Source organism: Medicago truncatula, chromosome 1 (genome assembly GCF_003473485.1).
Source record: "Medicago truncatula cultivar Jemalong A17 chromosome 1, MtrunA17r5.0-ANR, whole genome shotgun sequence".
Taxonomy (NCBI): domain Eukaryota; kingdom Viridiplantae; phylum Streptophyta; class Magnoliopsida; order Fabales; family Fabaceae; genus Medicago; species Medicago truncatula.
The window spans coordinates 3,302,110-3,328,762 of record NC_053042.1 but is presented as its reverse complement, the minus strand read 5'-3'; the positions used below and the strand labels follow the sequence as shown (position 1 = coordinate 3,328,762).

Sequence of the window (26,653 nt, the reverse complement as noted above, 5' to 3'; positions counted from 1 at the left end):
GTTTTGCAACCATTTTTTAACCGCAAATTTAAAAATAAAAGTTTTGCAACAGTTTTTTCACTGCAAATTGAATATGGATTCAGTACAATCACTACACAAGTAACTGACTACTTTGAAGACCTTGGGTCATCACAATACGAACCTTACACAGAAGTGATCCCATTAATTATTTTTTTGAGGGAAGAAATGATCCCATTAATTAGAAGTTTAATATAAAATAGAGGGACAATAATGTGACATCCCATCCCATTTTCTTAGACTCTAACTGTGTTTGATTTGTGATTGATCTATGATAATTAAAAAAAGTTTTATAGATTTTGCATTACATTCTTAAGCGTCGACTTAGCCACATCAATAGAGCACAAAACAACCAAGATGATCTATGAAGTGTATAATGACCCACCCAGCTAATAGGAGTGTTTTTCAATTAGGTTATGGTCTAGTGAGAGTGTGCTTAGTCTACACCTCTCTTATACTATTTTATTTTTTTAAGAAGCAACCTTTCTTGTACTATATTAAGGAAAATGTTAACGAGTGCGCTCTCGGTCATTAGTTTGTTCATCATCAATTTTTATTTTTTCCATATGGTATATAGGGTCGTCTCAAACAATTCTAGTTTGCAGAACTCAAGAGGGAGAGTAGATTGAAGATTAAAGTTAGCTTTTGGAAGGTTAAGGTAAGAGGGAAAGTTTATCTTCACCATTTAGAGATTACGAGTGATTGCTTAGTTATGAGTCATGTTTGTTTGTCGTGAATTTATGAAATTGATGATTATTTAAGTTGATTTTCGTGCTCTAATTAAGTTGTTAATTTTGGGTATATGAAAAATGGTAGAAACTTGTTGTTGTTGCATGAAATTCATGGTTTGAATATGTTAAGTTGATAACTATGTGTTTTTAGCTTAACTTGATGAAAATCATGATGTTGTTGAATGTTGTTGAATTCATGATGTATGTGCTTGATAAATGATTGGGTATGTGCAGGTATTGTTTGTATGAATTTTTAAGAGATAATCTCATGGTTTAAAAGTGATTATGTGATGTTCTTGACTTTTGGAAAATTGGGTGAAGAGTCATGAATTTAAACGTGAAATCCGTGTTTTATGTCTTTTAAATGCTCATTTAAATTGTATTGATTATGAGTAATGTTCATACAACGATTTTGGGATGATTGGGATCAAAAATGGGATTTTTGGGAGGGTTCCCGAGAGGGAAACCCAGTTTTTGGGTTCCCCAGAATAGAGGGCTCGCTAGGCGACTCTGTGGCTCGCCGTGGTGAGTTGTGCAGAACAACACATGTTGTTTTGTGCGTTTCGGTCCTTCGGGGATATTTCTGGACATCTCTGAGTACTCCTTATGTTATGTTTTGATATTGTTTTGATGAATTAACGTTATGTAACCATGCTTTCTTGAAATGGAATGAATTTTTTGGGTTTTGAGACGAACTTTGATTAAGAACTTGGACATAAATATGAGTTAAAACGAAGTGATGTTTTATCGAATGAAATGATTATGTTATGCTTGAACTACTGTGATAATGAACATAGAAGAAGTATGTAGGGATGGCAAGGATGTATATGATTGTGAAATTTGGTTTTGATTAAATATGTAAAAATAGACGAACTTTGGTGAATTGTTGAATTAAGACATGATAGCTTGCAAATGATTTTATACTCATGATAATAGGATGAATAATGAATGAATTGGTTATTGATATTCTACCATAATTGCTAAATGATGAGATGTTGTTTACTTGTGATAAATGATTATTTGATGATGATATGTAGAGGTGATGACTGATGATGATTGATAATTATTGACGATGAATATACGTATATAAACTGATGATGTTGTTTAGTGATGAAGAATATATAAAGTGTTGATGAGTGTTCAAGAGTGTCGATGATGGGTGTTATTGTATGGCTATATGCATTTGTAAAGTCATATATTCATGCATACATGGTCAAGTCCAAGTGTTGATGAGTGTTGATTGGATCAATCAGTAATAGACCTCCGACATCCAAAATGGTACCACATGCATGTAGAGTCGTGTCTAGAACAATGTATGCATATGAATCAATGTGGAAGGTTATGTATTTGAGATATGTGATCATATCTGAAGATGTGTATATGATTATGTGAATGTTAGTAATATTTGTGCACTTGTGATGATGGGAATGAATTGTGAATTATGGGAATATTGGTGATATTTGTGTACTTGTGGTGATGGTGTTAAATTGTAAATATAATGAATCGATAAGATGATGATGTGTATACTTAATATACTTTTGGTTTATGATTTTTGAAAATTGTTGCATCTAATTGATATATTAAATGTGGTTATATGTGAACATAGTATTATTAGGAATATGAATATATGTTGATGTGAAATCCTAATATGCTATACTTGAATTCATAATTTCTTAATGTTGAATGTAAACTTACCCTTCGGTGGTTGTTTGGTTGACCGCCTCATTGTTTTAAAATGGTGAAGACGTGCATATTGAGGACGCTTGAGACAATGTGAGTATCGAGGTTTAGCTTGAGGCTTCCTCATTTCCTTTGTTTTTGGAGTCTAGTCTAGGCTCTGATTAAGACCTTTTCGGGAGTTGCTTTATTTTATTCTATCTTGAGAACCATGTTGTTTTATTTGATGTTTATTAGATTGAATTATGATGTTGAGATCTTGAGGTTAATTTTGAAGATGTTGTTTATTCCATTACGAAACCTTGATGAAAAATGTAATATGCATGATTTGAGCTTTACTGATGTAGCACCTTGATCATAATATGAATTAATTGTTGTATTTGTATTAAATATTGCTTGTGGTGTTCAAGGGTGTTACAAAAAGTTACAAAAAACACTGGTAAACAACAATCTGAAAGTTTTTAATAGTTTCCCCGCTTTTTTAAAAGTGGATATTTCGAATATACATTTCAAAAATATTAAAAAAAAATATCAGATTATACAATTTGAAAGTGGTTTCACCATACTCTTGTCAAGGATGGCTCTCAGTCATGTTGGTCCTTCAATTGTTAACATTTTTCGTATTTTAGAATTCAAACTTATTTCAGATTCTAAAATCCGGACAAAGGGTAATTTTGGATAGAAGATAAAATAGTACGCGCGAAAATAACATAGGGTTGAAAAAGTAAATGCCTAAAACTAAAACTTTAAACATCTCACGTTCAAAATTGTTCTCCCGCATAATTAAAATACTATTATATCTTTAACTGCAGTTAATTGTCACTGCATTCTAGTATATGCAGACATACAACATTTATTGTGTTAAACCACTACACAAATCGGTATGTTTTAATGCATAACAATAATTTCAAAAGGTGTATAACAAATTCACCAACAATCCTTAAACATAACCAACATCATTGAATAATCACTCATAATTCAATAACATTACAAGAATTTAACATTACATTAACAATAATATTATGAATTTTTTACAACATATTACATAATCATTCATATTATTATTATTATTATTATTATTATTAAAGTCCATAAATTAACACAAAATCTCTACTGTCAGTTTGGAAAGTCGCAGTTGAAAGGAACACGAAGATATAACTTATTATTTTTAAACCATTGACATAAACATAGATGCTACATCGCCATCATTATGAATAACCCAAGGATAATAAACGATTTTGCTCATATATACATATGGTACATGTACAAATACATGAAATGTAGAATGCTTATTATTTGTTAAGTCGTGTATTCAACTCATCAAACTTGTCGATGGGTCCCCTTAAAAATGATGAATCAGACATGAGCTTCAACTTTCTCATCTTGAGACATGATTCACTTGACAAAAGTAGTTGGAATAACAAATATTAGAATAAAACGAAATGAAAGTGAAATAAATTTTTGATCAAACAAAGACATTTATTTAAGTCCCCGCTTGCATTTTTACAACAATTAAAATCACTTCATCTGCATTTTTATAACGCATTTTTAGTCATAACAGTCAAGTTATTTTAAAAGGTCTAATCGTATTTTAAAAGTTGCGTCTTTTTAATCATTTCAGACGAAATTTGGACAGTGAGGATACTTTGAAGTACCTCATGTCAGGTTCCGAAGGGACAGTTTTATTATATTCTATCATTAGTTTTTGTTTTATTATTCTTTTTTGTTTTATTATTATTATTTTAGTTTTCTTTTTCTTTTTTATCAAAGTAACGTATTTTCTTTCATTTCCCATTTTTTTCATAAGTTTTTTTCTTTCTTTTAAGTCACATTTGTTGTCTTGGATCACATTCAAGTCCTTTGGGTCCCATTTGTTGTCCACATGTCATTTTATTATTGGTCATGAGGGTTTCCTCTTCCACAAGTTTTATTCCTGCCAACTGCAGGGGCAGTTTTGTCATGTTGTGTGTATCAGTCTAAACCCTACTTTTCCAGTATAAATACTGTCATTTATTGCAGTCACTATTCAGACGCGTCAGAGTCAGGATCAGAGTCAGTTTATTCCCTCAATCAATACAAACACTTCCCATATTTCTCTCTCCAAAATTTTGGATCAAACACCACAAAAAATCACAAAAAAAAGTATGGAGTATGAATGTTCATGAATGTTCTTGGTGATATTCATACTTTTTTGTGGTGTTTGATCAAAATTTTCGGAGAGAGAAAATTGAAACTTGTTTATGAGTGTGATTGGTGACTGCTAATGATTGTGACTGACTCTGACTTTTTCTGACCTCGTGAACAGTGCACTGACAGGCTTTTTATTGTAGGAAACATAGTTTTGAAAACCGGACTGAACCGGCTGGTTGGACCGGTTGAACCGGTGGTGTGTCCGGTCCGGTTAGCTTAATGGATCGGTTATGTAATTGGACCGGTGGAAACCGGAATGACTCGGTTAAAACCGGTGACTCGGCCGGTTTACAGAACCGCCGGTCCAATGCTTTGTTTTGGAAAAAAAAAAAAAAAACAGAAACAGAAGAAAAGTCTGGAAGCATATTGCCTCTTGTTGAATTTATTCAGCTCTCTCTTGCGTTGAATCCGTGATAGGGGGTTTTCAAAGAACAAAGTGGAAATAGAAAAGCTGCTAATTTTATTTCTTAAGGTTGAGATTGCAGCTGAATGGACAGTAGGAAAAGAACTAACAGAGAAAGAAAAGGAAAAGCTGAATTGTGCGGCAGCTGTTGTTTGTGTGTGTGATGATCTTGTCTTGTTACAACTATCAGATAATTAGGGTTTTTACTTTTGGTTAATGGGCTTGTGAAATAAGCCCAATTCAAATGTTCTATGAAGGTGCAATTACAAAGCCCATATCAAGAAAAATTATAAAGTTCCTTCTAAAAAAATTGAAAAATTATAAATCATCTTTTAAAAATAAAATAAAATTATAAAGTATTGTTTTTTGAAGAATGTTTTTTGAAATAACTTGTAATTTCTTATTGAATAATTGTTATTTCTTGATATTCTATGGCTTTAAAAAATAAATTTAGCTTGATATATACTTTGAATATGTTAGTTTTTTAATTTTTAAGTGGCCGAGTCATTGGTTCAATTCGATTTAATATGGATAAATATCTAAAAAAATTTAATCCTATTACCGAGTCAACTAGCCGAGTTATCCGGTTTAATCCGGTTCAGTCATGCGGTTCAACCAGTGACTCAGTGGTTCAACCATTAACTCAGTGACCCAGTACCTCTACCGAGTCGATGACCGAGCCGAGTTTTAAAACTATGGTAGAAAAGTAGGGTTTTCCTCTGATGCTTTGTAATGACAAAAACGCCTCTCTTTGAGACTTGTGCAAGAGGAAACCATCAGACCTGTAAAAACATGACATGTGGACAAACTTGGACCAAAATTAAAAGTTTTCACGTAAGTGACATTTGAATAACAAAAGTAATAAAATGAAAAACAAATTAAATGATGAGAATAAAAGACTAAAATGATAAAAATGAAAGAAGAAATAAAATTGTCCCTTCGAAACCAAATGAGGTACTTCAGAGTCCCTTCCATTAAAAATACTTTTATGTAAAAACATGTTAGTTATTTGATACTAGTATTTGTGCTACTATGTTGGTAAAAATATTATGTTTTTTTTACAAAAATTTTACTTATCAATAAAAATATGGTTTGTAATTGTGTAACGAAATTACAAAAATTATTATGGGTTACAAAATTATAAAACACTATTTTTTACAAAATTATAAAATTGTTTGATGAAGCTTTGGTATTTTTACAAAATTTGGAGATTATTTTACTATCTTCAAATTATAAATCTGAAAGATTCATCAAACAATTGTATAATTTTTACCTATAATCTTTAAATTTGATTAAAAAATATCAAAGAATTTGTTTTACCAATAATCTTTAAATTTGATGAAAAAATATCAAAGAAAAACATATAGGGACAAAATAAAAGGGAAATACCAACAATAATATGATGTTTCTTTTTTCAAAATTAACCTACACTATTTTTTCTTTCATTGGTTTCATCTGTCAAAGATAATTTGAAGACATTGTTAGACACTAAATGTGATCCCATATTTTAACGAGATTCAAACTTTAGTTTGTCATACTTATATGTCGTAATATTTTAACCTTTTATATTAAACTTCAATTGTTATTGGTTAACCAACACATGTATATTACCGAAATTAAGTTGTTTTTGGTTGAAGTTATTATATTTAATGAAACTTGTTTGTACATACCAATACAACATTAATTTTTTTGTCACTAACATACCATTATTGTTTGTACAATACCAATACAACATTAATTTTTTTGTCACTAACATACCATTATTTGATGCATTTCAATCATCTATAGAAAAGAATAAATAAAAGTATGATATAGAAAAGAAGATTGCTCTTAATATAGACCTCCATTTAAAAGGACTACATATGGACCTCATTAAATTACCGTCTATAAAGGGTATCAACTTTGTGGGTTCGGTTTCCATCTTCTTCTTTGTTGACAAAAGGTCTGGTTTCTATCTTGCGTATCCAAAATTCATTATTTTTTTTTCTCCAGTTGCATAAATAGCTTTCCGAATAACAAATAAATCTGAGGTTTTGGGCAATTTAAAATGTATAGGAAACTTTTCTTCCTCACTTCAAACAATAATAAAATGTTTTTTCCTATAATGAACAACATTTGTAACAATCTCAAACAAGAAAACCATAAACTAGTTGTTGATTACATGCCCAATAGATCTCTTTTCCGACGAAAAATAATATCATACTTGTGTTGGTACTAGCTGCAATGGTGACTTTAAAGTTGAGATTTTTTAAAAGGGAAAGATTAAAGCTTTAATTTTTGTTTCAGTGGTACAAGAATTATAAATAAAAAAGAAGTTAAACTATAAACAGAACAAACATTAAGGATCCGAACAATTAAAGAGAGGGAGGTTTATGGATACTTTATTTTCTCACTCATCAATAGAATCCAGGAATCAAAACCATAAAAACCTTTTCGATTGCAGACGAAAAAGAAAGAGTGTCATAAAAATGAATATAAAAATATTAAATTAACTATAGCATGTCCTCATACAAAGGGCCACCATTGGACCCTTTTATTAGGGTCCATATTAAGGGCACCCAAAAAAGAATAAATAAATATTGTATTGGTATTACAAAAAAGACAAATAATTGAAGACAAAAAAAAAATAGTAAAGAGAACACCTCTAATAATGTAAAGTTGTAGCCATTAAAAACACTTTTGTAAAAAGATATTAGCTATTTGATTCTAGTATTTGTGCTACTATGTTGATAAAAATATTATTTTTCTACAAAAACATCACTTATCAATTAAAATATAGTTTATAATTGTGTAACGAAATTACAAATATTACTATGGCTTACAAAATTATAAAACATTATGGTTTACAAAATTATAAAATTGTTTGATGAAGCTTTAGTATTTTTACAAATTTTGGAGATTTTTTTATTATCCTCAAATTAAAAATCTCAAAGATTCATCAAACAACTGTATAATTTTTACCTATAATCTTTAAATTTGATGAAAAAATATCAATGAATTTTTTTACCTATAATCTTTAAATTTGATGAAAAAATATCAACGATTTTTTTTTTACCTATAATCTTTAAATTTGATGAAAAAATATCAAAGAAAAACATACAGGGATAAAGAAAAAGGGAAATACCAAGAACAATATGATGTATCTTTTCCAAATTAACCTACACTATTTTTTCTTTCATTAATTTCATCTGTCAAAGATAATTTTAAAACATTGTTAGACAATAAACGTGAACACATATTTTCAAACATTGACTCCTATATATTGTATTGCTCTTACTAATTTAGTTATGTTCACGAGAACTTTTGCATTCTCAATATTATTTCTACAAACTTTTGGTCAATCATAAAAATATATAAAAAATAATGTAATACCAACATTTAATTGTATAAAGGACCACCTAGTTTAGCTAAGTGGTTTGTGAACAAGGTGTGTGACTATATTGTAAATCTCGTGGTATTAAATTTGATTTCTTTTTCTTTTCTGATGAAGTAGCATAATGAATATAATTTCACCTTTAAGATAAATAAATGGAGAATCTGAAATTCAAACTATGGCCCTGCATATTAAGTTTGATTTATACTAATACAAAAATACCTTTATATAAACACAACAATACCTTTATACAAAAATACCTTAACTGTTCATTTGCAAAGTTCATTTTCACATTTTTTTGTAACTTAGTTTCGCGCCCCTACGTGGGTTCGCTGGGTTGCACCCATGATAAGTGAATTTGCGTTATGATAGATTAAAGTTGGTCCATCTGATTTGATTTATTTTGATGTATTCTCGTTTGAGTTTTACCTGGATTAGGTCTAATGTCCCCCCAATCTCTCTATCTTCGTTTTTATTTAATATATTTTCTCTTTTGCTTAAAAAAAAAAAAAACACAACAAATTTCTCAAAGGAACTTCAAATTTAACCATCAATTTCCTTTAGATCTTTTTTATGGACAAACTTACATTTAACAATCCAATTCTATGTTAGTTTAAATCTACATTATCTATATCATCATCATCATCAATTCTTCATAAATAAAAAATAATAATAATCATCATGTACATCAATGTCATTTTTTTTTTCTTCGAAATTTGAACCCTAAACCTTACATATATTATGCATTGTCCATACCAACTAAGTTAAGTTCAATATAACATCTATGTCATTGTATAAAGAAACTACATAGTTAACTGCAAATAAACAGAAATTTTGGTCAAGCCTTTTTTGAACAATTTCTAAATAAAGAACTAAGTTCTCTTTAAATTTAAACTGAATACATATCATAATTAAAAGAACTCTAAATCTAACTGCAAATTTTACTTGTATTTTTTATACAAATTTTCCATCAATAGCACAATTCTTTTTAAAATCTAAAATACATCATGAATATTGAAACTTTGTTTTCTTAGGAATGAATATTGAAACTTAAATTTGGATAAGTTGAAATAATATAAATAATATAAAATTGAAACAAATGAATTGAATTGAATTAATATAAAATAAAATAAATATTATACAAGCTCATTATATACAACAAAACATAATAAATAAATCATCTCAAAACAAAACACAATAAAAAAAGCTGATTAACAAACACGTTAGCTCCTATTTTTGTCCTCTTGTTATAATAATTATATTGCAATGGGTTGGAATGATACCAAAATTCTAGTATTGAGTTACGTCTAAGGACTGCATTCTATATAGTAAGTACTTAATTAATGTGAATTAGATTATTATTTAAAGTGAGGCTACGTGGGTTTCTTAGAAAATGACTTTCACATTCAAAGACTAATAATTTTTCAGTGTAAACAAAGTCTTTCTTTAGAATCCTTTACTCACTTGCGCAGCCTATCGTACCATCTCCACTACTAAATCAAATTGTAAAAGTGTCCCTAATACAACTCATTTTAAATATAAAGATATTTGATTCACACTTTTTAAATTATATAGAAGCATTAATTTTGTAACAATAAATATTTTTAATTAAGTTACTATCTTCTATATATATTGTCATTGTTTAACAATTTTTTTTATGAAATGAAAAGTATGAAGTGGTAAATCAACCACAACTTATTTTCAAATTCATGAAAGGAACGTCAACTTTGTCCCAAAGGATTGGGATCTTGTCTTGTTCACAGTCTATGCCAATTCGATGAATATATCATCAGTCTTCATACCTAAAATTCAACTCATCCCTGCCCATAAAAATTAAATTAAATTAAAAAACAAATCGACTCCCCACACATATCAAAGGCATTAAATGAACTTGCACAGAGTGTTTTGGAGATATTGGTTAAAAAATCAAATATAATAGTATCTTGTTGAAAGTTCTGCCATCAATAGTATCTTGATGATTTTTTTTAGGTTAAAATATGGTTTTGGTCCCTGCAAATATGCCTCGTTTTGGTTTTAGTCCCTGCAAAAATTTTTTGTTGTTTTTGGTCCCTGCAAATATGTCTCATTTTGGTTTTGGTCCCTGGCTCCACTTTTGTGATAATTTGCACACGTGTCACATGATGACTGAACCATTTATTAGAGAAATAGTCCCTGCAAAATCTTTTGATTTTGAAAAAGGTCCCTGCAAAATATTTTGTTTTTGGAAATAGTCCCTGCAGGGACTATTTCCAAAAACAAAATATTTTGCAGGGACCAAAAACAACAATTTTTTTTTACAGGGACTAAAACCAAAACGAGACATATTTGCAGGGACCAAAACCATATTTTAGCCTTTTTTTTTTATGTACTACTACCGGTACTAGTATGTGTATGGGATCATTATCTAAATAATTTTTTTGGTGTATAAATCACTATCTAATGATGTCAAAACAAAGACTTATTGGAGTGTAGTAGTATTAGTATTAATTATCTTTGAACCCAAGAAACACGTTTGGGGACATTATCATGGAAAATCAAAAGAAAACTTTCTTTTCAAACGGAAAAAGTGTTCAACCAATTGGCTCATGTCATCAAGATGAGATCATAAACGCTACGTTATATATATTCCAAATAAATAAAACTATAAACTATTAGCACATTGTGACATTTTTCAAAGCATTAATACATCAAAATTCTTTGTTTGTTTTATATATATTCATCCCATCATTTGATTTTTCTAACACGTGAGTTTGAATTGAACAATATACTACGAACTAGTACTTAGTAAGTAATAGAAAGACCCTACACAAATTCAGAAAAAAGCAAAAAAAGACCCTACACGGGACAGACACATCTCTTTTTTCATGTCATTCAAAAAATTGAGAATCATATTTTCTCTCATCTTGTTATAACTCTTCAACCACCCTATTCAATTAGTATATTCTAAATTTAATTGAATTTTATTTTATATATAAATAAGAGTCTTCCATCATATGTTATTTTTATTAGCTTATCACCTTACATGTAACCAATATAATAAGAGAAATTCCTTTCATCTCTTATTGAAGGTTGTTTAACTTCTAATGGCTATTAGAATGGATGAAAAGGTAACTAATTACTGGTTTCTTATTATACTTACTGAACGTTTTTGTCATTATATTTTTTAATTTTGCTTATTAGGAACACATGCATGCAACTAATTCTAAAAGCTCATAATTAATTAGCAATTTTTATGTGTTAAGGTGGAAACTCTTGAATTAGAGTTACAACAAGTGAGAGAGGAGAACAATACTCTAAGATTCATGCTTGAAGTTATGAGTATAAAGTGTACAAAGCTTGAATCTCATCTTCAAGATATCAAAAAGGAAGAACATAGGGGAATCATAAGTTCAAATCATCAAATTGAGTCAATACCTAACATTGATTCAAGCAAAAGAGCAAGACTAGAGTTTCCCACAGCACAAAAGCCTCTACAAGTCTTTGTACGAACTCAACCTAATGATGAAAGTTTGGTATGCTTCATTATCACTAATTTGTTGTGTATCAAATTAATTGATTAATCTCAAATTATCACAAAATTTGAGCAAATCACTTCAAAGAATACATAAAATCATATCACTCATTGACAAAAATAATCAATTAATTGTTGATATTTTGAGTCTCAAATTACATTTTTTTTAATATCAATTATTGCTTTTTTTAATATATAGATAATAAAAGATGGCTATCAATGGAGGAAGTATGGTCAAAAGGTTACCAAAGACAATGCTTCTCCTAGAGCTTACTTTAGGTGCTCCATGGCTCCTAGTTGCCCAGCAAAAAAGAAGGTATATATAAAAATATTGTAAATTTATTTATTACATAATTCATGTGAATATATGTATATGATTTCTAGAAAGGTTACAAGGTTATGTTTTTATGAATGATTCTATGAAAAAATTGTGGTTTAAAGAGATTCTAACCTTACTTCATTTACTAATTTTTTAGGTGCAAAAATGCATACATGATAGGTCTATCCTTGTTGCAACATATGATGGAGAGCACAGCCATGGTGTCCCTAATGAGTCATTTAAACCATCTTCATCCACACCTAAAGGTTCATCAATATCTAATAAATTACCAACAAGATTAAGTGACAAAGAAGCCATAAGCACCAGAATTTGTGAGAATGTCATGCAACAGTTTGGCGTTGAAAGGCACATTAAAATTGAAGAATATGCAAGTTCCCTAATCAAAGATCCTGACTTCACTGCAGCATTAGCTGAAGCAGTTGCTCGAACCATCACTGATCAAGAACATAAGCGACAAGGTCTAGATCTCAATTTGAATCTTTCAGAAGAGTGAAATGAATGGTTCTTGCTCTAAACTCAAAACCACAAGACAAGTGTAAAGAGTTTTATTCAAGTACTTAGATAGTATCAAAATATGGATAATGAGGATAAATTGTAGTTTAGTAGTATTGTAGGCTGGTATCACCGAAAGTGAAGAAAATTTACTTACGACGTTTGGATTGCCATATTTGAGTTTATCTCTTTGTATAAGCACTTGGAGATTATTTCGGAGAGCTTATTAAACAACCAATGACATGTCCATAAGCTATTTTCAACTTATTTCCATAAACTCACGACAACTAATGAAAACAGCTTCTAACTTGCATCAAAATAATGACTTTATTTTATGTTTTGTACAAGAAATAGCTTATACATAAGCACTTACATGATAAGTACTTGTGGTTTTAAATATTGTGTGTTCATTTTGATTACATGTCACAAAGAATGAAAGGAAAATAAACAAAATAAAGCAATTGTTAAATGACAAATTTCTGACAAAAAAAAAAAAACTCGGTAAAATGAGTAACTTGTATTCTAATCAACCTTGATATTTACATAATCATTTGTCTACATCAGTGCATGTAGCAGAAGGGTGTAAACTGAAAATTCTCAGCATTGGTGCCTCTAAATGCTCTAGTTAAAATAAAAGTTAAATGCTACTCTATCTTATGTAGGAAAAAAACACCATCGGATCAGCATTTACATTGCTATCGCTGAATACACAAAATTTACCGGTTGCAAAATTTTCAGAAGCTTGAGGCCTTGTAAAAAGAAATATGACTATTTAATATTACCACTCTTGATGGAGGTCCTCATCATATGTCCAGATTCATTTCTAGCTAGCTTCGACTTTTCATTTTCTGCTGCTTCCTTGTCTGCTTTCTTTTTTTCATATTCAATCTGCTTGACATTTTCGTCATGTGCTCGGATGAACATCCTCACAAAGTTCATCAGAGTTGCTACAACTATAGATGGAGGCAAAAATAAGAAAACCAAAAAGATTTCTATGATGATTTTAATGTCAAATCATGAATTTCTTTGGATCATAATTTGCCATTTTCTCGTGCATTTTGATAGCTTCCATAAATCTTAGGAAGGATTTCACTAAAGTGCTTTTTGATAAAGAGAGATTTTCACTTTGATTTCCCAATGAGGTTTTTTTAAGAGATGGCAATACAGTATGGTAGTATTGTGATTTGAACTATCATAAGATTTTGAAAATGAGATTAGTTTGCCGTTTTTTCCCAACTCCCGTTTATGGTTAAAGGAGATATCAAACTTTGGTGTAACTTTTTTTCTTTTCAATTTAACCCTTCGTTTAACCAATTTTATTTACCGTTTTGTCTAATCCAATCAAATAACTGAACTTTTTTAAATAACCACGTAAAATTTTGTATCATTCATTATTTTTACCGAGAAAAGCAGACAGGCTAGTACCCTTCTGCATGGTAGTATAATGTAGAAGGAATAACAATTAACAACAGTGATATCCCTTAAGGCAATAATCGTATTCAAATTCATTGAGATCAACAACCAATTCCAAAACTACTTTCAAAAAATAAAAATAAACATGTGACGTAATGGGGAAGACAAATGATAATATAGACTGGTCGAAAATAGCTATTTACCTTGTTCAAATGGGCAACGTTGTGGGTCTTCTCCGAAGTATGATGCTAATGCATCCGCGTTTCTACCCTGGTGCATTCAGATTCAGAATTTCAGACACATCTTTTGTCATATCTTGAATTCACCATTTAAGCACAAAACTATGCTAAAGAGGAAAGAACCAAAATCCATACCACATTGGTATAAAGCTGAGCCAAAGACCTCACTTCAGCTTCAGCATCACTAAGAAATTCTTTCAGAATCTGAACATCACAGTAAAAAAAATATTATAGTAAAGCTAAATACTTGATCATAAGTAGCAAACAACAGAAGGGTAATAATCCAAATTCATCAGATTTTAGAAGTTTAGATCAGTTCAATCTGATTGAAGAATTTAGATGACCTGCTATAGGTTGTACCTGGCAGAAGACTTCTGACACGGGTCCATCATTCTCTGATGCCGACAATTCTTGAATTACTTTCTCCAGTCCTTTACTAATAGCTTGCATTTCTTCTGCCAAATATTTCAATTGTATCTGTATGGAAATACATCATTGTAACTCAGCATACACCAAAATCCAAATGAGAATAAACAGGAACCATATGATATAACAGAAGAATAAACAAAGATACCTTGGTTGCACCCTCCAAATTGACCAGGTCTTTGGAGAAATCTAAAAGTTCCGGAAGCTTTTCAGCAAGCACCTACCAACCATAGAAACGAATAATTAATACAACATTACGAAATAAAGATGTTATTAAGAAACCGAAATAATTTTACTTGTGAGGAGAAACAAAACTTCTTATGCAGAAACATTTCATATTGGAATTTCAGGAAATGAGTGTTTACCTTACAAAGATAATGCATGAGGGTCATTTTGTTGTTTCGGGCTCGTGTATCAGTGAGTTTAAGAAGACTATCCAAACGGAACCCAACAGCAGAACCTACAGTAATCATATAAATTACCTATTAAGAAAGCAATTAAGACTAATGTGGCGCTGTTTTCCAATAAAATATTAGTCATCTAAAGACCAAAAGTAAATGTCGAACACTAACTACAAGATGCACATAAATTATATGACTTAGACTAGCCGAAACGTTCATGTTAGATTTCCAAAAAAAAAAAAAAAATCTAGGGCCTGAATCTATCAACATATGCTTCATGACAGTGAAATAGCAAATGCTAAAGCTTCAATTTACCTCTTGCAGTTCCATGATTCAAAGCATTGCCAAGAGAAAGAATGGTCTGCATGATTCTTTTCAATTTGACCGAATTCCTTATCTGATACACATATCAATGAAAGCTGAAGAGAAAAGGATGTTGACTTGGAAAATAGAATAGGGATTTAATTATATACATAGTTAGTGTAAAGATTTTTTAAACTGTTAATCAATCAGAACTGTCAGATCAATAAAAACGTTAGACTTTAATTATCACTCCTTCTAAAGTCAGACATAAGATTGGTTATGATTTGCTAACAGTGTTAAACATTTTACACTGAGTGTGTATCAAAATTAAACTCAGAATATTTAAAAGAAAAACATAAATGACTTACCTCTTCAGATGCAGAATTTACGATATTCAAGTCTCTTTTGAGTTCTGAAACCTACATATATATATATAGCAAAGTGCACCAGGGCGGCTAAATTTCAAAACGATATGAAAACATAATTGTTTTATAACCAAAAGCATTGCTGGTTTGTCTACTGACCTGAGAGCAGAATTGCATCTTAAAACAGAAAACTCTTAGCTTGCTTTCCACTCTTGGAACTTTCATTAATTCTAAGAAGAACTATCAAAAAATGAAAAATGTAAATGAGAATAAAATTTAGTTAAAAAACAAGCAATCTTGAAGGTGATTTTCAAAAACTATACATGATACATCAAAGTTGATCACTAGCCAATTGGCCATAATTTTTACACAACACTGGTCCATAGAAAACAGTTGACCATTACATGATTCACTGCTGAATATTTTTAATATGAAGGAGTAAAGGGTAGTTTAGGGAAGTTCAGAATATTTTTTATTAAACATATGATATTAATTGCATTTCTTAATTTATGTGCCAAAACCTTAAACGGCTTATAATATGGGACAGATAGGGTAATTTTTTGTTGTATCATTAATGCTAGACCAGTATAAACATAAAAAGTTTCTTTAAAGGGGGAAAACGAGTAAAATGCAGTAAAGTTCCATTCACCTGTTCACACTTCCCCAAATTTTCCTTATCTCCAGTGTATGCCTGCATATAAAGAGTGATTATAGCTTAAATAGACATATATTGTTGCTAAGTTGTCGGTGCTTCCCTCACAACACAAAATTCTGGTTGGCAAGAAAAACGGGCTTGATACCTTGAGCTGGTCCATCTCTTCTTTAGTCGGACAGAACTTTATGAGGTTCTCAACCTGATCAACATACAACACGGAATCGTCCAATGCGAGAACATGACCCTGAAAGCCAATGGTATAAAGCATAACATTGTTTGTCAACATATTTCTGTTATTGGAGAAAATGAGAAATGCCTTTATGACAAATTGAATAGTTTAGAATTTGAGATTTTCAGTTCAAATTAAAAGCGAGATGCTCATATCATTTACTTGTAAGTAAATACCATAAGGAATATCTCACCATTAAATCAGGCAATGGGATTTTAACTTTTGTAAGCATAATCTCACAGTTATACGCCCGCCTGAGTTCAATCTGCAAGATGACATTAATATTCTATCAAGAGAGCTCGAAATCTATAAACCCTACAATAATTTATCTTAAAAATTTAGGCCTTAGTGAAAGGCATGAAACAAAATAGTCGAAGAGCCTAAATAAAACCTACACAGCTGGGTTGCAATCAATTCACTAGCCTAACAAGAAATTAAATCATCGCCTAGTTCCTATGTTTGAAAAAAAATAATACATACATTTGTGAATTCAAGAAAAAGCAGAGAACAAAATGGAGTAAACTGGAATGCTGTTATTTAAAATGTTAACTTCTTAGTTTTATCAATTGCAGATCGTGGAAAATAGTTGTTTGCTCAAATTCCGCTACACAATAGGTCTATAGTACAGCTATAGCCTCTATTTGACAACATTGTTTAATAAATAGCGTATCGCAAAACAATAGTGATTTGTTCAAGTTCTGCTATGCTATAACAATATAGCCCCGCTATTGCTTCTATCTAACAACACTTCTAATGCTTTTATTTTGAAAATAATCTTATACTTATGAGTTTATTTATAGCACACAGTAGAACGGATATAGGACTTTTTGTTACAAGGACAAAAAATCAAGATGAAAAACTAACTCTTAGTTGCCTTTTGTAAAAGTGGAGTTTAGTTAATATCTGAAGTAATTGGGGTGGACATATTAGTGAAATTGAAAAGAAAAAACGTACTAGTTGAACTTTGTCAGGTTTCTGGCCCGAGCCACGGCGATTTGATTTTCCTCCTTTTTCATGACTAGAACTTGGATTATTTGCAGAGAAAAGAGTCTCAAGTTCTGACATGTCAAACTCTGGAGCCCTAACACCAAAAAGTTAGAATAAGAGAATAAGTAAATTTACATAAGCTCGGATTTTATAACTTCAGTTACAGAAGTCTTAACACATACTAATTCATACCTAGAAGCTTCATCAAGTTTCTGTGTCTCGGCCCACAAGCTACCATGCATGGCCCTTGTTAACTTTAACCAATGGTAAGGTTTCAGATTGCTTCTTTTAGTTTGAGTTTTCGCATTAGTACGTAGTAATCCGCGTCCCTTTGCGCCAAATGCACCGGAAGGTGGTCCAGGAATTGGAGGCACATTCCCAGGTGGTCCAGGAATTGGAGGTGCAGTTCCAGGTGGTCCAGGAATTGCACGAGACTGTGGTGAGGCAGCAGAGTTTGATAATCCATTGGCAGAAGGAGAAGGAGGTGGGGGTACGGGTGGAATATTTGTAGGGCCATTAGACAGAGAATTTTGGATTGCAAAACCAGGCGGAGGAGGTGGTGGCGGCGCTAATGGTGTAGAAGTGGAACCAGGTGTGGTGCCTGGTGGTGGAGGTGGAGGAGGGGGACCAGACATAGCAACAGAGTTGTTCATACTCCGTAGAGGAGGAAGTGGAGGAGGAGGTATTGAAGATGATGATGTTTGTCCGGTTGAAGATGGAGGTGGTGGTGGTGGAGGCGGTGGATGAGGGGGAGGATGTTTTAATGAATCTTCTACAGTGGAAAAAGATGTTTCAGGAAGGAATGGAGGGGGAGGGGGAGGAGGAATAGCCGATGATATCTGATTTGTATCATGCATTGAATTTTCACTTTGCTGAGGAGGAGGAGGTGGAGGAATAGGAATAATGGCAGCAAGAGGATCCACTGATGAAGACTTCAACGGCGAAGAAGGAAGCAATTCCGGTGATAATGTTGTAGGAATACTTGTAGAACAAGGCTCTGCAGACTTTAGCGCCTTTGAGTCTAAACTCTTCAACGGCGAAGAAGGAAGCAATTCCCGCGGTGATGATGTTGTAGGAATACTTGTAGAACAAGGCTCTACAGACTTTAAGGCCTTTGAGTCTGAAAACTTCAACGGCGAAGATGGAAGCAATTCCGGTGATGAAGATGTTGCAGGAATACTTGTAGAACAAAGCTCTGCAGACTTTAGCGCCTTTGAGTCTGAAGATTTCAACGGCGAAGATGGAAGAAATTCCGGTGGTGATGATGTTGTAGGAATACTTGTAGAACAAGGCTCTACAGACTTTGGCACCTTTGAGTCTGAAGACTTCAGCGGTGAAGACGGAAGGAATTCCGATGATGATGATGTTGTAGGAATACTTGTAGAACAAAGCTCTACAGACTTTGACACCTTTGAGTCTGAAGACTTCAATGGCGAAGATGGAAGCAATTCCGGTGATGATGATGTCGTAGGAATACTTGTAGAACAAAGTTCTACATACTTTGGCCCCTGTGAGTCTGAAGACTTCAATGGCGAAGATGGAAGCAATTCCGGTGATGAAGATGTTGTAGGAATACTTGTAGAACAAGGCTCTACAGAATTTAGCTCCTTTGAGTCTGAAGACTTCAACGGCGAAGATGGAAGCAATTCCAGTGATGATGTTGTAGGAATACTTGTAGAACAAGGCTCTACAGACTTTGGCGCCTTTGAGTCTGAAGGAGGAGATATCGACACTGCATGAGTGATTTCTTCTTTGATATCCATCGGTGTATGATCTTGCAACACAGTTGTTATTCCAAGAGCTGATGGTGAACCCTGATATCTTGAGATGGCTACAGGCGAACCTAGCAAGGAGGTAGAAGAATAAGAAGCAGAAGCAGGTCGAATAGCTTGATGTATCCGTGGAGAAATTATTATAGATTGGGTTGGTAGCTGAAGTGAAACCTGCAATTGTTGAGGGTCAATCTTCTTTTTAATTGATTTTGCATCAATGGAGGGTTCAATTAAGGGACTAATTTGTTTATTATCAACCTTGGATGTTGGACTCCTGATATCAGTTTCTGACAACACCGTTGATTCTGACTTCTCAGTCACCGTTTTCATTGAACTTGCATCCTTCGATGTTTGAATTAGAGGAACCGATTGCTCCCCCTTGGTATCATTTTCCAACAATGACTTTGATTCTAACAATTCAATATCCTTTTCCTTTGACTCTAATTTCTCCATCTTTTCCAATGAATTAGCTTTTGTGGATGGTTCAATTAAAGGAATAGATTGTTTCGTTTGAGCTGGACACATGGGAAACTTGGTATCATTTTCCACTGGTGCCTTTGATTCTAATGATTCAATCTTCATTTCAGTAGGACTTGAATCTGTTGGTGCAGGAGTCTTGATGTTATTTTCTGGTGATGCCGTTAAACCTAAAGCTTCTTTCTTCTTTTCCATTGCAGCATCCCCAATTGATTCAAATGAGGACACTGAAAATTTCTCTTGACCTGCAGATCTCGGACTATTTGTATCAACTTCCAGCAGCGTCTTCGGTTCAAATTTAACTATGTGATCCTTTTCCAACAGTGCCTCTGAGAATAATGATTCAATCTCCTTTTCTTTTGATCTTAACAGTCTAATATTTTTCATAGAAATTGCATTAATATTAGATTCAGATGCAGGAAACATGGTGTCATTTTCCAATACCGCCTTTGATGCTAATGATTCAATATTCTTTTTCTCAGATTCCAATGATCCAGTCTTCTTTTTCGTGGAACCTGCATCTATTGATGGTTCAATTAAGGGGATAGATTGTTCTACCTGAGCCGTGGAAGCAGGAAATTCAGGATCATTTTCGAGTGACTTTTTTGGTTCTGATGATTCAGACTCCTTTTTAGTAGAATCTGAATCTTTTGACAGAACAAATGAAGGAATAGGTTCGCTCGCTGGACCTAAACTTGCAGGAGTCTTGATTTTCTCTGCTGACAGTTCCTCTATTTTTACTGGTTTAATCATTTTATCCATAGGAACATCCTCGGACAATTGCAATGGAGACACGGAACGTTCCTCATGAACAGAAGATTTGGGACTGTTTGTTTGGCTTTGTGACTTTGAATCAAATTTTAATCTTCCGGACAATGACTCGTTTAGCAAGGTGCTTGTTGAAGCAGAAGCTCCACTGTCCAATCTTTCTAGAAGCATATTCGATGCTGTGATCTGTTGGAGCACATTTGCTACATCTGTCTTCGAATCGAGCCACTCAACATTGCTGAAAATTTCCTTAACTTTAGCGAATGCTTCAACAGGTAGACCTTCTTTCTCCTCAATACGAGGAAGATCAACTGAAATAACAGAAGATGAAGAAGCCTCCATATCTGAGAAAAGAACCTTCAACCAGAAACACGGCATATATTTTGTTAAGTAGGCATTATCACAAACCATAATGTATAAAAATAGAGACAGAGAAGGAGAGAGATAGATAGATACCTCTACTCTGAAATTTTTAGGGAAGTGATCTTTAGTATTCCATAATATGTCGATTTCATCGCGGTTAAGCATCAAAATATTTGATCTTATGAATGCTGTATTAAACATCACCCGGAACATCATTTGTTCTCGTTCCACATCACTGTCCAGACTAATACACTCAAGTACAACATCGCCTTGAACATGACAATGGATGTCAATCTTAACAAGTTCACAATCAGCCTGTAATAAATGCAAACCAAAAGATAAATTGATTAAGGACATTGCGGAAGACAACAAATTTCTTATTCAAGAACCCTGTGACTTCACCGTTGTGACTCACGATGATGAAGCCGCAGGATTCGTGACTTGTGATCCAGCTTGAATTGTAAAAAGCATATTAAATTAGAGTTAAAGGATTTAAGTACCACCTGTTTATAGTGCCGAACAAGTTTGCTCCTTTTTGGAGTAGAAAAGAGAACTTTGGGACTCCGATTTGCAGGAATAAAGGGGTCCTGTCCATATATCCTAAATATAGGACGACAACCACCCTCTCCATCCATATTAGGAATTTGTCTTATAATTACGCAGTCCAATGTAAGTGCTCTATCCAGAGGAGGCCATTCCGAACCAACATTTCTTCTTGATATGTATTGAAGATACCTCAATTGTGAAGGTAATGGATTCAACGGTGACATCAACTGCAAAAGTTCCCGAGGCGCTTGCTTATATATCATGTCAAGTGTTTTCTGCTCCCCTGTATACATTTTTCTATAAATCAATAGTGCTGCCAGCATAAATGCTAAGACAGGCCACCCACCTCGTTCGCAATGCATCAAAACGATATTTTGATTCCCGAGTTGTAGCCAATTTTCACCTGATCTTAAGAAATGATGGATCATCTCCATGGTAAGTAATGGACAACCTTCGTACTGTCTAGGATAGTCCATCACGGTCATGTCATAGTCACACAAAATGTTTGATATATGGCTTTGGTTTTCTCCTTCCCTCATGTTGAACACCATAAATGAAGCGTCGGGGAAGTGCTCGCGAATTTGCCTAATTATTCCTCCTATATACACTTTGTATTCGTCTTCGTCTATAACATCCGTGGTAAAGCAGTAATCGAAGACTACAAATGCAACAACAAAATAATCACAATCAAATACATATGAAGTAAAAAAAAATCCTTGAGATAATGAAATATGCCAAGTAATATGGCATGCCAAACATGTTAATAGCAAATGTCTAAAATCAAAGATTACAAATGAAACAACAAAATCAAAGATTACAGATGAAACAACAAAATCAAAGACTACAAACAAACAAACAAAATAATCCAAAATATACATATATATCAAATAAAAATTCCTTGAGATAATGAAATGTACCGAGTAAAATGGCATGCCAAACATGTGAACAAATAACAAAAAAACAAGTAACAAAGAAACAAGTTTCTGAAATCAAAAGCCCCAAATACTATGAGATCATAAAGTCGTGAAGCAGGATTTTGATTCTAGCAGTAAATGTGTGATGTGTTTATTCATCTTGACCGTCCGATCACAATTTCACAAATCAACAGTGAAGATTATTTAAAGATAATTTAGTCAAAATATAGTGTGAGGCGATCAAACTCAAATCGCTGGCAGGGATCAACTAATCTGTGTAATGCATGATTTTTAAACGCAGGGAATCCAGGTCCGATGAAGCAAGTATACCACAAGTCTTCAGTTTTCTTTCAGTCACAAGTCCCCATCATTCACAAATGAACAATACTTTATAATAATCTTTATTAATACAGACTCCACCAAGAAAAACTCACTTATCTACAGAGAAAAACAATTAGCTAAGTGTTTCATATAAACTTTAAAGGTTCTTCCCATTAATTTCACCTTCACTTCTCCCACAAAAATATGTATGTATTAAGCAGGAAAGATCCATTCAGCTCAATCACAAACAAGATAATATGTTGACAGCCTTTTGAACAACTTTCAATTGAAGACTATAATAACTAGATATTGTAAAGTGAAAATTGTATTAAAGAAAATTATACAAGTCCCGTTATTCATTCTAAACCAAGTGTTGTAAATCGCAGATAGCAGAAAACAGTGCTTTGTTCAAATTCCGCTACACTACAATGTTATAGTGCCACTGTTAGACAAAATATTGTACTAAATAGTGTATTCCGCTCCGCTGCAATGTTATAGTGCCGCTATTAGACAACACTTTTTTGCTAAAGTGATTTTTTTTAACTCGATATCCAGTCCAGGGACCAATTCCGCCGTCCATTAATGGGGGGTCAAACTAAAGCCAGAGCTTGCTCAGTATGGACTAATCCACAGAAATTGGCACCGCGAGGATTCGAACTTGAGACCTCGAGAGGAGCATACTTCAAGGTCTCAAGCCTACACCACTCAATTAACCCGTGTTATTCTGGAACAAAAGCGATTTGTTCAAATTTCGTTATTGTATAGTGCTGATATAGCCGCTATTGGACAACACTGCTCCAAGGGCTTGTTTGGATAACTAACTTGTTTGCAACTTATAGCACAAGCGCTTATCATGATAAGCGCTTATATATAAGCGTGCATAAGCTATATTCATAGCAAAAGATAAAACAACGTTAAATTGTTAAATTGTTTTTGTATATGCTATAAGTTGTTTTTATAAGCTATATTGGAGAACTTATGAAAATAAGTAGAAAAAAACTTATGAAAACTGTTATAAGTTGTTTTCATAAGTTCTCCCTAACAGTCTCACAAAACTTACGGCACTAGATAAGCTCAAATAAGTCAATCCAAACAGAATATGCAAAATAAACCAAACAGAACACAACCGACAAACAAAAAATGCTTAAAGATACAATCTTTACACTAAAAAAAAGCCAACATTGTTCACATACACATAAAAGAGTGAAGAAGAAACGTACCATAAACCCTTTCAGTGATTTCAAGAAGCCCATCAGGGGGTTTCTTATAGAAGAACTTACGGAACAATGCCATTTGTATAGAAGATCTTAAGACCTATTATAACAGCCCTAATTCAACCTACATTGTTGATTTAGAGATCTAAGAAAACCCCACCAAATGAAAATGCAATGATGATTGAAGAGAGTGTGTGTTTTCAGGAATCAGAAGCATGGATTTTTGCTGTGTGTTTAAGGAACACTACGTGGGTATTGTCTATGTCTTCACATGCACACTTTTATCTGAAAACTTAGCTTTCAAACATAAAAAAGACAAAAGAGAGTAACATGAGAGAGTGGTTACAAACAGATGTTGGATTTGGTGTTAGAATTTGGAAGCTTGTTGTTTAGAAGAACAATTTGGATCCGAGGTTTCTCTCTCTAACGCAATCTCTGTCTCTTTGTCCGTACTTCGTATCTTAATCTTTTAGCTTTTATTAATAATAATATTTTTTATTTTGTTCTGATTTTTTGTCAAAGTAAATTAAAACAATGGGTTTGGTTAATATAATAAAGATAACTTTCTTTTTGGATAAAAATAAACGATATTCATTCATTCAAATTGATAGATTACATCGATACAATATAAATCCAAATTCGCTAAAAACAAAACGGATTAATATGTGAACAAACTCACAACACTCATGTTAATAGCATAAAACGGCAAAGTACATATGCCTACAAATATGACTAATATGACTATATTCATGTCTCCGGATCTGCAACGTTGACGACACCAAAGTCATTGTCATTGATCGGATCTGCACTTTCTCAAAGCTAATCTTTCAACCTGAATCAAATAAACATCGCACTAAGACGGAAAATAAAAAACACATAGCACAAAGACAGGAAATCAAAACAAACAGAGTCGTTCAGAAACGACGAAATCACAAAAACAAACGAAAGAAAACAGAAAATATGTGAAATCATTTATTCAATTAGGATAGAAGGAAAAACAATTCGGAGGGGTGATTTTTTGATCAAAATTGACCCTAAATCACCCATCTGAAAAGAAGAAGAAGAAGAAGAAGAAAAGGGTTATGAAATTAATTTTAATTGTTATTGTTATGAAATTTATGTCATAAATATTTTAAAGTATTTAAAACATGTACGTTTTATTTTATAAAAATCGAGTTAAACAGCTGGATCGTTGGATTCAGACACGCGCTTTGACCAATGATCCACTACTTAGATCGAGTTATCACCAATCCAATTTTTAAAACACTACATTTTTTGTTGCTTGATCCAAGCCCACCATTGTGATTTCAAATTAAAATTGGATATGAAATTAAAACAAATTCTGCTAATCCTCTGGAACATGCTCTGCACTTTTAAACAACTGCACTTTTATACAACCTTAAAAATAGGGAAACACTTACTAAAACGTGCTCTGCAATTAATTTATCATAGCCTCAAAAATAGGTATCAGCAAATGTTTTTAAACAAATACATCCTTCAAATAGGTGTTTGTCATAATTTAACCCTAATATTTACATCACCCCCTTGATGAATTAGGGGCAATTTACCTCTAATGATAAGTATGATTCGATACTAGAAGTAAAGAGATGGAGATTACATGTTGAATGAAGAAGATGAAGAAGTGGATGTTCTTGAGGTTGAAAATGGTAACTAATTGTAAGAAAAAACATATCGGTGAGGCATACACTATCCCTTGACGAGTTGAGAGTAATTTACCATTGATGACTAAGTAGTATTCAATTATAGAACGAAGGAGGTGAATATCACATGTTGAATGAATGACATGAAGAAGTTTGTTGTTCTTGAGATGAAAATAGCAACTGATTGTAAAGATAAACATGAAGAAAAATGAGTTTTTCTTTTATATGGATAAATTACCTTCAACTTATAAAGTGGATAATGTAGAAAAAATCAAATAGACATCACATTTATATGATTATTTATAATATAGCCAATTATATATAATATAGTCTTTAAGGACGATTACATATATTTGGGTGTTATTGCATGAGAGGGAACGACCAAAGCCAATGTATGACCCCATCTCAATATGTTTGCAGTGTTTGGTATCACGATGAATCACCGTAATTTTGTAAAAGCTAACAAATTTGCAACATAGTGTTTCACCATGATTCGAATAAGCATATTGTGATATCAATCATCCATCTAGTTTGTGGTCACACAATATCATATTAATTTTAATCCGAATAAGATGCATACTAAGGTAGTTGTCATGCAGGGGTGGATAGATCATCTGATTTGAACTAAGAGATAAGGAGTTGGAGATCATGGTTCTAATATTTGTTGTTAAAAAAATTGTGATTTAATTTTAATTTTAATAATATACCTAAAGATAATATTTGCAAGTGTTGCTAATAAAAAAAATACATTATTTCAAGTGTTAATTATTGCCCCCTCTAAAAATATTATACCACCTCCATTAAATGGAAATTTATTCATAACAAAGAGTTTCTCTCATGAATTTTACATAATCAAATGTACAA

At 32.5% G+C, this 26,653-nt stretch overlaps 2 protein-coding genes across 2 annotated transcripts; one reads left to right on the top strand and one right to left on the bottom strand.

Annotated features, from left to right (window-relative positions):
• Positions 1-11,161: 11,161 nt before the first annotated feature.
• LOC11435998 (probable WRKY transcription factor 40) lies at positions 11,162-12,998 on the top strand. Its single transcript, XM_003588783.4, has 4 exons — positions 11,162-11,499; positions 11,635-11,904; positions 12,103-12,219; positions 12,380-12,998. The coding sequence occupies exons 1-4, from the start codon at positions 11,476-11,478 to the stop codon at positions 12,734-12,736; spliced, it is 768 nt and encodes a 255-aa protein (XP_003588831.1). The 5' UTR covers positions 11,162-11,475; the 3' UTR covers positions 12,737-12,998.
• A 252-nt stretch (positions 12,999-13,250) lies between these two features.
• Positions 13,251-24,575, bottom strand: LOC11426717 (formin-like protein 18). The gene is made up of 17 exons (XM_003588784.4): positions 24,135-24,575; positions 21,637-22,337; positions 21,227-21,448; positions 17,946-21,127; positions 17,721-17,847; positions 16,960-17,031; positions 16,683-16,781; positions 16,532-16,573; positions 16,042-16,122; positions 15,886-15,936; positions 15,530-15,611; positions 15,179-15,273; positions 14,962-15,033; positions 14,748-14,864; positions 14,523-14,591; positions 14,352-14,418; positions 13,251-13,688 (listed from the first exon to the last, which is right to left on the bottom strand). Exons 1-17 carry the CDS (start codon positions 24,205-24,207, stop codon positions 13,504-13,506), a joined length of 5,337 nt encoding a protein of 1,778 aa, XP_003588832.2. The 5' UTR covers positions 24,208-24,575; the 3' UTR covers positions 13,251-13,503.
• Between the last annotated feature and the right edge of the window lie 2,078 nt (positions 24,576-26,653).